The sequence below is a fragment of the Asterias rubens genome, chromosome 8, assembly GCF_902459465.1.
Source record: "Asterias rubens chromosome 8, eAstRub1.3, whole genome shotgun sequence".
NCBI lineage: Eukaryota > Metazoa > Echinodermata > Asteroidea > Forcipulatida > Asteriidae > Asterias > Asterias rubens.
In genome coordinates this window covers 21,084,552-21,099,814 of record NC_047069.1, presented here as the reverse complement: position 1 = coordinate 21,099,814, position 15,263 = coordinate 21,084,552, and the positions used below count along the sequence as shown (strand labels likewise).

The 15,263-nt window shown below is 39.2% G+C and overlaps 1 protein-coding gene across 10 annotated transcripts in view; it reads left to right on the top strand.

Moving 5' to 3' along the window:
• Window positions 1–15,263, top strand: part of LOC117293693 (relaxin receptor 1-like) — an 83,687-nt gene that overhangs the window by 1,667 nt on the left and 66,757 nt on the right. For all 10 annotated transcript variants that reach the window (XR_004519457.1, XR_004519461.1, XR_004519456.1 and 7 more), the window contains exons 2-5: window positions 6,297–6,641; window positions 7,282–7,480; window positions 8,336–8,404; window positions 10,025–10,162. Coding sequence is in view for 3 of the 10 variants with exons in the window: in XM_033776096.1 (XP_033631987.1) it covers window positions 6,606–6,641; window positions 7,282–7,480; window positions 8,336–8,404; window positions 10,025–10,162 (442 nt within the window). In the remaining 7 variants the exon portion in view is untranslated. The remainder of the gene's footprint in view (window positions 1–6,296; window positions 6,642–7,281; window positions 7,481–8,335; window positions 8,405–10,024; window positions 10,163–15,263) is intronic.

The window sequence follows — 15,263 nt, the reverse complement described above, 5'->3', positions numbered from 1 at the left end:
TATTTATTTTATTGGTTTGTTTATGAATTAATGCGTAAACCGGAGGAATGTTTTAAAGCTCTACATGAATCTTTGCCTTGACATTGTGTCTAGTCTTCTGCTTCAGCTCTGATGCAGACTATAAAATCACTACATGCAATGTTTTATTCACCTAGCTTTTCAACTAATGGCATACGAATAGTCTTTGTCGGCACATCAATGATCCGAAGGCTATTTCATGAAAAGGGGAAACATCCGATGTTCTCTTGAACAAAAAAATCGTCCTGCTCATCATGTCGAAACAATAATGGCATAAGTCGTGAAGCTAAACATTTCTGTAGAAATATTAAACGTCGATACGGTAGATTGTTGTCATTCGGTTAATTTATCCCAATTTGGGAGTCCTGAGGTGTGATCGTTGACCCTTTCCTTGGTCAGTTTGACATCGAATGTGGGTCAATCACGACTACATGGATCAAAACAAACCAAATCATATACGCCCAAACTGTATGTGATATTAAACACCATGTAGGCCTACTTCCTATAGAAAATGTTTTATTGTAAGAAATTTTACCTCGTTCACCATTGGCATTTCCAGGGGGTGTGGAGAAGATAAACCGTTCAATAGTATTTGCACAGCACATCTAATATTAGTTTGTCCATTGATTGGATCAATCCTAAGGTGGCTGTAATCACAACCAATGTTACATCAACTAGCCAGATGTTTGTATAACCAGTGTAAATGTGAGGTTTTGGCCAGGGGCTTGATAATCGATAGTGACCAGGGGCTTGATAATCGATAGTGACAAACCCCGAACGCAGTACACATAGTTACTCTCACCTGATACTCGTACTTTAGTTAAAGGAAAAAGGTCATCGTTTTCGGTCTATTTTTGAGGAGTGGTTTATCTCTCCCCCTTTCAATATAAAAGGATTCGGGTACTTTTTCGAAATGTCCACAGATTTACATTAAACTTACACGGTTTGAAAATATCACGATGGTAAGAAAGCTTCCCTTCAACTTGCTTAGGTGATGTAGTTTTTGAGAAATGGGTAATACAATTTTAATGACATGTTTTATTGACCCGTCAGAATTTTATTAACTTCTAAAGATTCTGTATTGTTTTTTTCTTTCAGTGGCCCGTGATAATTTTATGTAGTTTTTCGACTGTTGCAATTAAAAACAATTTTTAAAATGTCGAAGGTGTAATTATAGTCGGCTTTCTTGACGGGAATTAAGCTAAGTGGTATGTTTGGTTAGGATAAGATACTTTTTATTCAGGATTCAGATCGTAAATCAACCCAGTTAATACCTTTGGACAAACTGCAAGCTTATTACTCTTAGGTTAATCCATCGTTTTTATCTAGGTTTTCTGATAATGATACAGCGGTGACAATCATCTATGAAGAAACAAATAAAGCCAAATAAAATAAATTAAACATAATTAATTAAAGGTATTACTAACGGTATGTTTAGTCGTTGCAACATTTGTGGAGGTTGGTGAGGGGCTCCTGTTCATCTAGGTTTATTTTCCGTCTTTGTGTTGCGATATCACCACTTTAACGATGGAAACAAAACCCGTTATCCTATTATGTTATGCAGAAAATATAGCTGGAAATAAATCCCTGGTAAGCAGGCAATTAGGGGTCCTTAAGTCACTTATCTAAGTCACATTTTCATTATTTAAACCTGGTAAACTGAAGCAACGAAGTGCGTCACTTATCTAAGTCACATTTTCATTATTTAAACCTGGTAAACTGAAGCAACGAAGTGCTTCACTGATCTAAGTCACATTTTCATTATTTAAACCTGGTAAACTGAAGCAACGAAGTGCTTCATTTTTACGTAAAACTGCATCTTGTTCACTTGATTTGAACTTATTCACGAGTAGGGGACAAGATCATCCATTAAACGTGTTTACAAGAATATAATATCTGACACATTCCCCGAGTTTGACATTAATTTGTAGACACCAATAACCGAATGATGCCCCAATCTCTAACCACCTAATAGGGCCCCATGTGCTGATGTCTACCTACAATAATAAACACATGAGCCCGTGAGCTAGGCACCATACATCAAGAAAACCATTTACAAACTCATCTTGGAAATTAGCGCTTACCTTAAGGTTGCATCTTGGCACTTCTTGGCGTTACAGATACGCCACTAAGAGGCGGGAAGGTCTCGCTCGTCTTTTGAGGGGTTGTTCAAGAGGTTCTTGTCGGGATCAATTAACGTGTCCTCACGGTGTTAACCATTTAATGAAAGCCTTAAAGTCAAAACAGAAATGATGCATTAGTGTCAAACCTTGAATTACAGACAGCAGGTTTGATGTATCCGGTGTTATTCTACATAAGTATGCAAACTACACTCACACTTTGTTCATTGGTATAGTGATACCTTTAGTCTTTTAGCAGTATGGTAAACTTAAAGCAGCAGTGAAAACTTCAATTGATATACAGTGCACGATTACTAAGCGGGTCAAAACATTCTTAGAATCAATACCCTTGAGCAAATCTTCACACGAGTCACTTTTCACCCGTGGGTTGCAGGATACCAGTCATGCAGATCGGTTCTTGTTTAAAGTCACTGGACACTTTTGGTAAGTTGTCAAAGAACAATAATTATTCCCACTTAGTGTGTCCCAACATGCATAAACCTGTAAAAACAAATGGGTTTAATTTTTCTCCTCGAAGTTGCAAAAGAATAATGAAAGAAAAAAACACCCTTGTTGCACACATTTGTGTGCTTTCATCACGTTGCTCGTTACCAAGTAAAGTTTTATGCTGACAAACATTTAGAGAAAATTACCTATAGGATCTTTTAAAAAAGACTCCTTTCCCACCGTTTGTTTTTTTAGATGAGATTTTCTCTTGTACGTGAGGACTATGAATGACGAAATGACGTCACTGCTCGTTGCTACACTCCAGTCACTTAAGAATACTAGCAGCAACAAAACCTGACCGTCAGGCCAGTCCATTTCTATCTTGATTCAGGACACGTCCGTTACGGACCATTAATGCCCTACATCCGATTTAGACCATGACGTTCCGGTTCATAACCATTATATCAAAGTTGGCCAAACTCGGCGTTTCTGTCCGACTATTATAAACGACAAACCATTCTGTCCGACAGCCAATGTCCGACAGAACAATATGTTCGATCCATTGTGATGACCAAAGTTAGTCAGGAATAGCTGTAGTCCAAATTTCATTTATTCAGAGTCATTACCTTACAACTTCTATATTTGGAAGGACGTATTTTATTTTCAACATTATTCATAGATTTGAGTCAAAAACGTCAAGATGATGAATTTTTTCCTCCGTTTTCTTGTTAATTCTCGTTGGACATACTGATGCTCACGGTGGTTCGAGAAAAAAAGATCTCTTGATAATATATCTCATCATAGATTTCAGTATATTTGCTATGCATTTAACTCTTTAAAAAATGTTCCTTCGGTTCATGTGAAAAATAATATAAAGAGTGCAACTGGTACGGTAACCAAACCGCGCGAAACTAAGGCGTCGCTGTCATGGCAACGCTATGCAATATCACGTAAAATCCATGCGACACATACAAGGCCTGTTTTAGCGCTCAGAACAAAGCACTTAGATTCCGAATTAAAGCCTAGATCCTAACTTCGGTTTGTTAGTGCAGTCGGCGCGGTTTGCGCACTGACTATTTTTGCATAATTTCACACTTTGACACTTCGAACTAGATGTTGGAGGTCGAGTACTATAATATATCTTGATTTTCTCAAGTTTCAAGATTCTATTAACTATTTATAAATTTATAAACTATTTATAACTGTGATTATCCATCAATATGATTTTGAGCTTGACAAAATTTGCTCAGAGGTGCCCGAAAGTTCAAAGTGACCTTATTATTGTGACATTTACATGACATGTTCCACAAGAGTTGTTGTGTACAAAGTCTTTGGAATAGGCGTGCGGCACAAAACCACATTTGATACCCGAACAAACTTCATTGACCAAACTTCTATTATAGATCTTGATTTGAAACACAAATTGTTCACAAATCTCAGTTAAACTTTCCATACACAAGGCGTAACTGACCGTGCGAGTGCTCTTAATAATTTAAAATCACGGAATAACTTATTTTTGTAATAAGAATAGATCAAATTCGTTATAAGACGCGTCTCTTTGCTGTTACGGATCCATTTATAAACACTTAGTCTCTCTCTATTCATGGAATCTACTGTGCAGGAACGATCAAGTGTATCCCCTTTACACTTTAACTAAGACGAACCGACCGGATGAGATGACGGCGCCTCAGCGTCGTAATATATTGAACCCTCGTGTGAAATATAGAATTAGCCAAATGTACGTCTAAGGGCCTTGATACAAGGCTAGCTATGAAGAGGTGATGAATAATGACCAGTCTCATAATGACCACTTACATCGACACTTCAAAAGATATGAATAAAACAGACGCGGTAGACGAAGATGTAGCTTAAATGTAGCATTTGATGTACCAACGTGCAAGGATATAGACTTACCTGATGAAACGTCATGAAATAGCCGTAACATCTGTTTTAGTTTTCTTTCAGTTGAACTTACTTGAATTTGTCGTGGATATTAAAAGCTTAAGTATCTCCCGCCAAGGTTTTTAAGGTTAAGTGCAGAATTTGTTGTTTATTAAATAAAATAATGATTTGTTTCAACAGCACTAAGCGGCAGAATATCGTCTGAATAATGTTAAAAACTACAGGGAAGAGTTTGTTAAGACACGACAAATAACCGCTGCGCACTGAGATTGCAACAAAAGAAGCTCATAATCACGGAGCACATTCATAGGTTGTTCTACAATCCGAAAGAAATGTGACGAAATGCTCACATGTTATGATACGTAACGTTTACTGAAGCCTAGATAATCTGCACTAGCTTACAAAAAGTAATTAGATGTACCCTTTAACACCTATTGTAAAACTAAGGCTGCCTTTGAAGATGCTAAGCAGTACGTCAGTCCATGGTCTGGGCAGCAAATCTCAACGGCATTCGTTACCTTCCAACGTGATTTCTCTCGTTAACTGTTCGAAGATCAAATGACGTTCTGCTGTTGGAATATTTCAACTGGAGGCAGTTGCGCACATGGCTGAATAATTTAATAGTCCATTGCGATTCGGTTTTTGAATCCGTGTTGAATTGACTTTTACGTTGTCTCAAATGCTATAGACAATGTGTTGATTTTTCACACTCTGTGGACAAGATTCCTCTTGTCAAAACACTATTGCTCTCGTACAGATCGAAGTACAACCCCCTAAGAATTGCTGGGATTCCAAGCACACATTGAAGACGTGATAAGCACTCACTCTCCATGAAAAAGAGGGAAAAGCCACTGTTTTGTCCGCCAGACCACTCTTACAAAGAGCGATTCGGCGGACAACTCTGTTTAGAGTGAAAGACATGTACTTTCGAATCGGTTTAGAGTGAAATCTGTTCCAATAAAAGAGTTACACAGATTGACTTTCACTGACACCACTCGGACAAGGGAGTGACATTTTCACTCGTTTACATTAATAAGAGGGTACATTGTGTATAGGTACACACCATGCCCATATCTACCACATAATGGTTTACACTAGAATGCAAAACCTGCTCAACTATTGTTTTCTTAATACGACGTGACGTGACTTATTATGTCCATATAAACTCAAGCTGGTTAACAATGTGGAGAACAGCAGTTGATATTTTTTGAAAGACACTGGACACTACCAGTATTCACACTCAGTGTATCTCAACTTATGCATCAAGTATCAAACCTGTGAAAATTTGAGCTCAATCGGTCATCGAAGTTGCGAGATAATAATGAAAAAAAAACACCATTGTCACACGACGTTGTGTGCGTTCAGATGCTTGATTTCGAGACCTCAAATTCTAAATCTAAGATCTCGAAATCAAACTTGTGGAAAATTACTTCTTTCTCGAAAACTACGTTACTTCAGAGGGAGCCGTTTCTTATAATGTTTTATATTCTCATTATCTCACCATTACTCGTTACCAATTAAGATTTTATGCTAATAATTATTTTGAGTTATTACCAAAAGTGTCCAGTGCCTTTAAATGTCAATTCATATTCTCCAGACTTATTCCATTTAACTTGGCCTTCAAATCAACTTCACATTCTTGTCGAATTCAAATTATCTTCTGCGGGATTGTTCAGATTTTCACTCATTGGTACTCCATTTGTTTCCATCTAGTCTCTTGGAACTGAAGACTACATAACATGTATCAGTGATATTGGGCGTGTTATTCTGCAAAATATAACATTTCTCAATGTTTTCATTCTTCATTAGAAACTGTGATCGAGCAGTCAGAGTAAATTGATGGGCTTCATTTTCCACTTTTACGTCTTGAACTCCGACTCTGCTGATTCTTCACTTAATGGAAAGGACACCTCAGACACCTGCAACTAATGGAAAGGAAATTTCAACGAGACCATTGGATGCAGACTTCAACTAATTGAAAACTTTGACAGATTTCAGTCTCGATACCCCACTTCGGCAGGTTCAATCCTCGCAACAGTTTGGTTCTCTTCCGATAGTGTCGAAAACGGTGTTGATTGTTGTCAATCGTGCAACTGCCGTGGAGTTTTTGTTGTTGTAATGGAGATTAAAGAAAAGGACTCCGAAAACAAACAGGTAGGTGACTATTTCATGTCTCAATTATTAACATTAAATAGTCAGCCTAACGGCTGTTTCTTCCGGCCTTAATGCGTTTCTCATGGTCAATACTTGTACATTTTTGACACATTATCGCGTTACATGCAACGTGGAAACGGTCCTTGAAGGTAAATGTACTGTACGATGGAAAGTTGCGCTTTAAAACAGTCGCAGGATTCTCAGAATCTTGAACGTACGGGCACATGACACCACTATGGCTTAAATGTCTGCGTTCTGCTTGTATTAGTTTATGTATTCCAAAGACAATTTTGGAGTTGGGTTCTTAATACAAGTACTATTGTTGCGATTGTGTTTCTCTAGGGACGCGTGGTAATTGATTCAATCTACTTACGCAAAGTAGATAACAACGCCAATAACTGGTTCAAGAGCTGTGGACGGCCCTTTTAACAAAGCCATTCGGCGACATTTGTTGATATACTTTACAGATATTTGAACCAGAGTATGGATGCAGGCACAGACCGGACAAAACGTAACAGGTGTTAACACTCTTTAGTTTATTCGTCGTTTCATTAATTTATCTCTTCGTTTTATATTTATAAATTGTTTGGAATTTACTGTCTAATACATACCCTTTTGTAATCGCTTTTCCAATACCAAGATGGACCTGTCTTTGAATAATGATGCAAAGAAGGCACCGCTCCGGCTACCCTTAGAGTCTCGTAACATGAACAGCAGATATTCCCGATGTAATTCATTCCAAGCCGAGTGTCGTTCTCTGGGTAAACGATGTAAGCTGGCGTTGGTGGCAGTTGTTGTTATATTCCTCTTGGTCATCATAATTGCTGTCCTTCTAACAGGTGGGTTAAAATGATAATCCAGAATGTATATTTTAAACACGACCATCTTGTATTTTCATGCCGTTTGACTTATGCAGCGATAGGACCATGGTATGCTTTACCCGTAAGCGAAGAAGGCGTGCTTATAACGGTAGTAGAAAAGGTCGGCATTTTTGCATTATACATGAGCCAGGGAATACTTTACCTAAATAAAAAAAATGCCCAAACGATTATTGTGTGCTTACCATGTTTGCGGAGAACGGTGACCATAAACGCAGACATCCTTAGGCAGAGTTACAGGTGTCTGTGTGTTTCGTCGTTTGTTTCCCGATGATGTAATTCACTAATCATCATCGTTATTTTCAGGCTGTGTCACCTGGTCGTGTTCTCCTCATTTCTTCCAGTTGTTCTTGTTTAAGTGTAATTCCCCCACCCCACCAACCCCGCCCACCCAATTCCTAACCCACACATCACATTATTACCATTTAATTACTCATATCATTCAACACTATTGAAAGGCAACCTCCGGAAAGGAACGTTTCTTTCCCCTTCAAACCAAGATACAGTAATTCACTCCTAAAGAATGATCGTTTTAATGTTACAACCCTCCATCCATATAGTAAACCCATGGTAGTTAAAAACAACAAACAAATTATCATTGCTTAGTTTCGATTGCGGCAATCTTATTCGTGCTCATATAACCAGGGTAGTGTTAACAACATTGACCAAGCAATTATTCCTACTTACGAGGTTTACCAATTTGCCAACGAGAGAATAGTTTACTATAGTTAAGTTTTCGGAAAAGAAACTACTCCATAAGAGTGATGGTTTGGAAGTGGATTTAATGAATGTTGTTGATTTATTCACACAATTTAGTTTTAGGTAGCGGGAGGGTCCAGCCATCAGAGGACGATGCTTATGCTGTGACAGTGTCAGCTGAATATGGTGGGTGAGATATCAAAGTTCATTTCAATAGGATTTAAATTGAACTTTAATCAGATCGGATCGAACTACATTTCTTATGCACTTTGTCGGATGTTGTCGGTAAATCGCCCCTCCCCCCCCCCCGAAAAAAATAGAGACAAAAAATATATCCCTATTTGATTTGTACACACCGCCGGATCCTATTTTGTTGTTGACGACATTCTGGTTATCATCAATTTGAAAAAAACTAACGATACACATTTTTGTTTGTCAATTTGGTAACTCATGCATTGCTTTGTTGTCTCAATGTTTGTGACATTTAAATGCCGGGTTACGCCAAACTAGATCTCAAAAATCCCGAACCCGTCCTAAAAAACAAAAATGGGTTTGGTCTGGCTGGAACATAGCTTTGGCCGAAAAAGCAAAGCAAGGACGTCATTCCGATAACACAGTGTTGTTTTTGATATTAATCCTCAGTGTCAGCGGTTTCAGAAGCGCTCACAACATCCACGTATACAGCGTTGACATCTTACTTTTATCAACAATTAGTTCATGACAAGACATTTTGGAGCATCCTTTTTTTCTATGCCGTACCTGTGTATTGGATGGGGGCATTTAACTTAAAAAAAAAAACATCAAAATTCATCAACGACAACAATCACACATAAGAAAAAAAGGTATTGCCTACAGTCCTGTCACATAAAATCACCTACAGTCGAGCTTACACAGTGTCAGATGCTCAGTTAATTATGAATACAGTTCAATACAAATGTATAGAGCTTCCTGTATAGAGGGGATGCATTTAATGTATTGTTCCCTGAGATAATCTGTCTTTACCGTTGACAAAATTAGCATAAAACCGCAATAAGCTTGGAGTCAATTTGGGAAGATTTATTGTCATATCTTTTCTTCCTTTTCGAATCTCACTGTCGTGATTGAAACGTTTGCAGGGATTATCTTGAAAATATGCATGGACCACATTTTTTCTTCTTCTGTTTGTCATTTTGTTCTATTGGTGTACTTGCCATAACTGTACGATTGTTTAAAGTAGCAATTCAAAGCACTTGTAAGATGATAGTTGCTGACACTAGGCCTTATGGGCCTACATCTTCCGGAAAGTCTTGACCGTAAGAGTTCCTTTGTTTAAATTTCCTGCATTAAATCCTGACTATGATTTCCCGATCTGCTCTTCTTTTCCCAGTGGGTAACTTGCCATTCATATAAACATGTATATATAAAAACCCTGGACAGTTTGTCTACTCATATTGGTAGAGAGCGCGGTTGATAATGACCAGTGTTTATAACCGGCTGGCTTCCGCATGTTAGGCGCTCAAGATTATCACGCGGAACGCAATTCATAGCTATTAGTACGCACAACCCACTTGCAACAGACTCTCCACAAAGTTATTGAAAAAATATTTAAAACCTCGATTTTTCAACTGTCAACGTGTCTGTATTTGTACTTGTTAACGTTTTTTAACAAAAGGGCATTTATGAATGGTAATAAAAGAGTAGTGACTCGTTCTTAAACGTCCGTTTAAAACCTTGCAGGGTCGTTGACGGCAGCTCGACCCTGCCGGCTTTAAACGGCCGTGTAATAACTCGTCGCTACCCTTTTATTCCCTTTATTTATTTACCTAGAAATGAATGGGAACGTTGGAGACTTCACCTGCCCGCAAGGAGAATTTCGATGCAACAATCTTACTCGCTGTGTTGCCCAACAATTCCAGTGCAACAAAATCGATGATTGTGGAAACAATGCTGACGAAATGGAATGTGGTAATGTACATTTTGTCTGGTTACTTGTTTCTGACTAACCGTTTTGTATTATATTTAGTTGTTTAATCTTGGGACGAGCTTAGTCACATTAAGAATCATTTTGGTAACATGGTAAATAGTTGTGAGTCAGAATTTATCCATAGATTGGTCTGAGGGAGTGAGAACACACTTTAGGTCAGAGGGAGTCAGGATCCACTTTGGGTTAGAGGGAGTGGGGATCCTCTTTGGGTCAGAGGGATTCGGGATCCACTTTGGGTCAGAGGGAGTCAGTATCCACGATTGGCAAGATTGAGTCAGGATCCACTTTGGGCAAGATGGAGTCAGGATCCACTTTGGGCAATAGGGAGTCAGGATCCACTTTGGGCAAGAGGGACTCGGGATCCACTTTAGGTCAGATGGGGTCAGGATCCACTTTGGGCAATAGGGAGTCAGGATCCACTTGGGCAAGAGGGGGTCAGGATCCACTTTGGGCAAGAGGGACTCGGGATCCACTTTGGATCAGATGGAGTCAGGATCCACTTTGGGCAATAGGGAGTTAGGATCCACTTTGGGCAAGAGGGAGTCAGGGTCCACTTTGGGCAATAGGGAGTCAGGATCCACTTTGGGCAAGATAGAGTCAGGATCCACTTTGGGCAATAGGGAGTCAGGATCCACTTTGGGCAAGAGGGAGTTAGGATCCACTTTGGGCAAGATGGAGTCAGGATCCACTTCGGGTCAGATAGAGTCAGGGTCCACTTTGGGCAAGAGGGAGTCAGGGTCCACTTTGGGCAAGAGGGAGTCAGGATCCACTTTGGACAAGCGGGAGTCGGGATCCACTTTGGGTCAGATGGAGCCAGGGTCCATTTTTTCGACTCAAGTTCATAGTCAAGTTGACCCCAGAACGACTCTGAAGTTTGCAGTGGACCCTGAATCTCTTTCTCGTGTCAATTCTGCCAAGGCCTTTCTCGAGTTTCAACACAAATAGAAGGTTGTTGCTTATAGATAGACACATTTAGCTATAACACATCTATGTGTTATTGGTTTCTTGGTTGGGGCAGGGGGGGGGGGCTTTAATCAACATAAATGCACGAAGAGCATTTGACGTACCGTAAGGTAATACTTGATGGGGAAATGTTGTCAAACTATCAGATATCGGAGAAACTCCTCCAATTGCCTCTTCTTTTGATTAAAGTTTACAAGAATGTCACCAAGTAATTTCCCGAGAATGCTAGCGTTCATTACATGTTTGTGTTTGTTATGTTTGTTAGAGGGAGGCAATGCTCAATCACTTTCAGTATTGTATTTCGCCTTACCTATCCCTCCTCTTAAATACCACTTTTTTACCAAAGAGATTTATTATTTTGAAGTTTCATCCTTTGGGGAATTCAAATGACATATTGACCATCGTTGGATCTGGCATCAAAACAACGCTACGCAAATTCAAGTCACACAATTCATGTCAGTATTGGGCGCATTCGGTTTATTCGGATCGGGGACACTATTGGTAACTACTCAAAATAAAAACATAGTGAGAAACGACTCCCTCGGAAGTGACATAGTTTTCGAGAAAGAAGTAATTTTCCACGAATTTGATTTCGAGACCTCGGATTTAGAATTTGAGGTCTCGAAATCAACCATTGGTTTTTTTTTCATTATTATCTCGCAACTCCAACGACCGATGTAGTTCAAATTTTCACAGGTTTGTTATTTTATTAATAATGTTTGGATACAGCAAGTGAAACAACTGGACTTTGACAATTATTACCAATAGTGTCCAGTGTCTTTATAAAATCAACTAACTCTGTAACTTTAAGTTGAACCGTCCTTGAATTTGTGACGAGAAGATATTATGACACGGGGATGTTTGTCAAGGACACAAACACCTTGATGGCCATGTAGGATTAATACAACGAAGAGCAATCACACAAAGCTGTTATGATTTTATACCTGAGTCTGGCTTTCTTTCATAGCTCGACGACGAGAAATACTAGTAGAAGTCCTTCAAAACAAACTGCGCGGCAGTGTTAAGTTGTTCTTTGCCGTCAAAAATGTTCCCAATTATTTGAGTTGTAATTCTTTAATTATTTACGCTATTTAAAATTCATTGGTTTCACAAAGGGTTGTGAATGTTGCGGGCATTTTTAAATTAAGTTGAGTGTAGGGTGGCAAAGCAATCAGCAGTTGATGGAAAACATACAAATTGCAGTCAGCATACGGGCATTTTCAGTCAATCTATTTAGATATGAACCTTTTTTTATTAACTGGTTAAGCAGAATGGCGGCTTGCAATACAAGAAGATTAATTTCTTTATAGAAAAGTCATCAATAATGAATAAACAATTAACATGAAGTGCCAACCCCACTCCTTACTTAAAACATAAGTTTCCATTTGCCCGCATCCGACCACATGTGTCGAGTTGGTTCACCGCCCTTCCAGTGTGACCTTTCTAAGAGCAGTTTAATTTAATCAACCAATAGCTGTCCATGTAAATGCCAATTTGACCAATCAGATTTGTGCAATTGCAGTGTCTGTGTTGTGAGAGTAACGCTAACTTATTTTCCAACCTGTCTGCTGGAGTGACGCGGTTTCAACTCCGAACGTATTGAGACAACGTCTAATCTCCCCTTCCTTCCTTTCACACGGGTATTTCACGAACGAAATTATGTTTGATAAACAATATCGATCTGAAGTCGCTTACTTAGTTTGGAAAACCAGGAATGAAAAGCAGAAACAAGTGCAATGCACTTTCGTTTTTCAATTAACGGTTCGTGGCATGTGTTAGTTATCACACGTGCCATAATGTAGCATAGACCCTAATCTAAAGTCTGATATTAATGCAAAAGCCATTAGTTAGTACACTGACGTTTCGATCCTAGCAGAGCTCACTGTTCTTATAAGTGTTAAACATTCAGGCCATTAACTACGTTGTGCATTTATGTCATTAGAATATGTCCTTTTGTTTGGAAAGCAGTTTGCAACAGCTAATTCCATTTACTCACATATGTTTTAAAATCCATTGGTGATGAGGATATGTTTTGGTCATGGACTGCGTTTGGGTGTCTGGTTGTTTTGTTTTATAGCAAGTAAAAACACTGAAATGTAAACAAAATTTGTAGCGCTTACTATTACGTCGTGTTTTCCCGCCCAATTCGCTTAGAAAATACCTAACAAGCGAAATGGAAGGTAGTGGGCTTTCAGCTCGGGTTATTGGAGCGCAATTTACTAAGTACTGTCTGGTGTTAGCATTGTCATTGGGTCAATGTTAACGGGTAGTCTGCTCAGAATCATGTATTAACCAAACTCATGTCTTTATCCTTGGGGCGCCAGACTAAACCAATAAGTTTTATTTATATTGTAGAATGGTATGGTATTTCACGAGTTGGCACTCTCTCCAACCCTATTCGAAATCTTCGCAGTATCACTTATAGGACTTAATACTGATGTGTCTTGTAGACATAGAAAGACTTCAGACCAAGCTGTCACGTTAAATCCGCTGATCTCAATAAAACAAATGGAAACTCTTGAGTTTCACAAGAGTGCGTCTGGCGTAACTAAATAATCCAGTTACAGACGCTGCTCACGCTATTTGCTCAGAAAAAGCAGTATGATAACATGATATGTCTTTAATTCTCATTACGTGCTCGAATACACCTGACAACCTCATCTTGTAACTATTTCCCCACGGTTTAGGGTCAGTGGATCAGTGTAGACTTAGACATGCTTCATTTCCGCGTATCTTTCTGCGAAGTTGCAACTGACAACGCAAATTTAAGGAAAATAAACATGTCTCTACTCTATACCGTCAGCAAAGAATCGACGCTTAGAAAATTGGGGAATTCCAAGCTTGCGGCGAGCGTATCTCATGGTTAGCAGGGAATTGTTGCTCGTGAGTGTGCTTACTATATGTTACTTGTGGTAATACAAAGCTGTGTGACTTTCTCAAGTTTTCTAAGGGAGTTTGAGAATTTGATTTTGGAATATCTGCTTCATCCATCGGAAATCATCATCACCGGCGACTTTAACATTCATGATGACGTCCACAACACCAATGCAAACCAGCTTAAGCATCTACTTCAAGCTTTTGGTCTTACCCAGCATATCAAGGAGCCGACTCATCGTCTCGGTCATTGCCTGGACCTTGTCATAACTCGTGAAATCTCCCCACCAATTGTCTCAAACTTTGTTATTCTACCTGGATTATCTGACCACTATGCAGTCATGTGTAACTTGAGTCTGTGCAAGCCCAAAGTCCCAACCGTCACTATAAAGAGCCGACAATGGAAACATGTGAATCCTCCCGAAGTGTTCCGCGACATAGGCACTCATTTAGCAAATCTAGAAGTTGATCATGACTGCTTGGATTCCTATGTCAGCCAATATGAGAGTACATTCAGTGACATCTTGGATACATACGCACCATGGAAAACGAGATCAGTCAAGGTCCGAACTGAAGTCTCCTGGTTCAATGATGATATTCGTACAGCGAGAAAGATCTGTCGTCAACTGGAGCGAAAGTGGCGGGAAAATGGCAAATTGGCAATACAACGACAAGAATATCGCAACCAATGTAAAGTAGTTAGGAATTTGATCAACCAGGCAAAGATCATCCATTATTCATCTCAAGTACTAGAATCCTCAGGAGATCAAAAGAAGCTCTTCAAGATAATTGGTAAGTTGTTGCTCAAACCCAAAACCCCTGTCCTTCCATCCACCTACAATGACCAGGACTTAGCAAATGAGTTCCAGAAATTCTTTGTCACCAAGATTTCAGACATCCGCTCATCATTTTCATCAGTTCCTTACAACGTGCCGCAGACATTGCCACATCTTCAACCAGAGTGTAGACTATCTGTGTTTGAGCCTGCCACTGTTGCTGAGATTCAAAGGGTTATTATGAAGTCTCCTTCAAAATCCTGTGAGCTGGATCCAGTATCAACATCCATGATAAAGCAAAACATTGATATATTTGTACCCTACATTACTAAGCTTGTAAACGAATCTCTCAGTTCCGGTTGTTTCCCCGATAGCCTCAAAGTTTCCTACATCAGGCCGCTCATCAAGAAACCAAACCTGGACAAGGAGATATTCAAAAACTACAGACCGGTTGCAAACTTAAAATTTC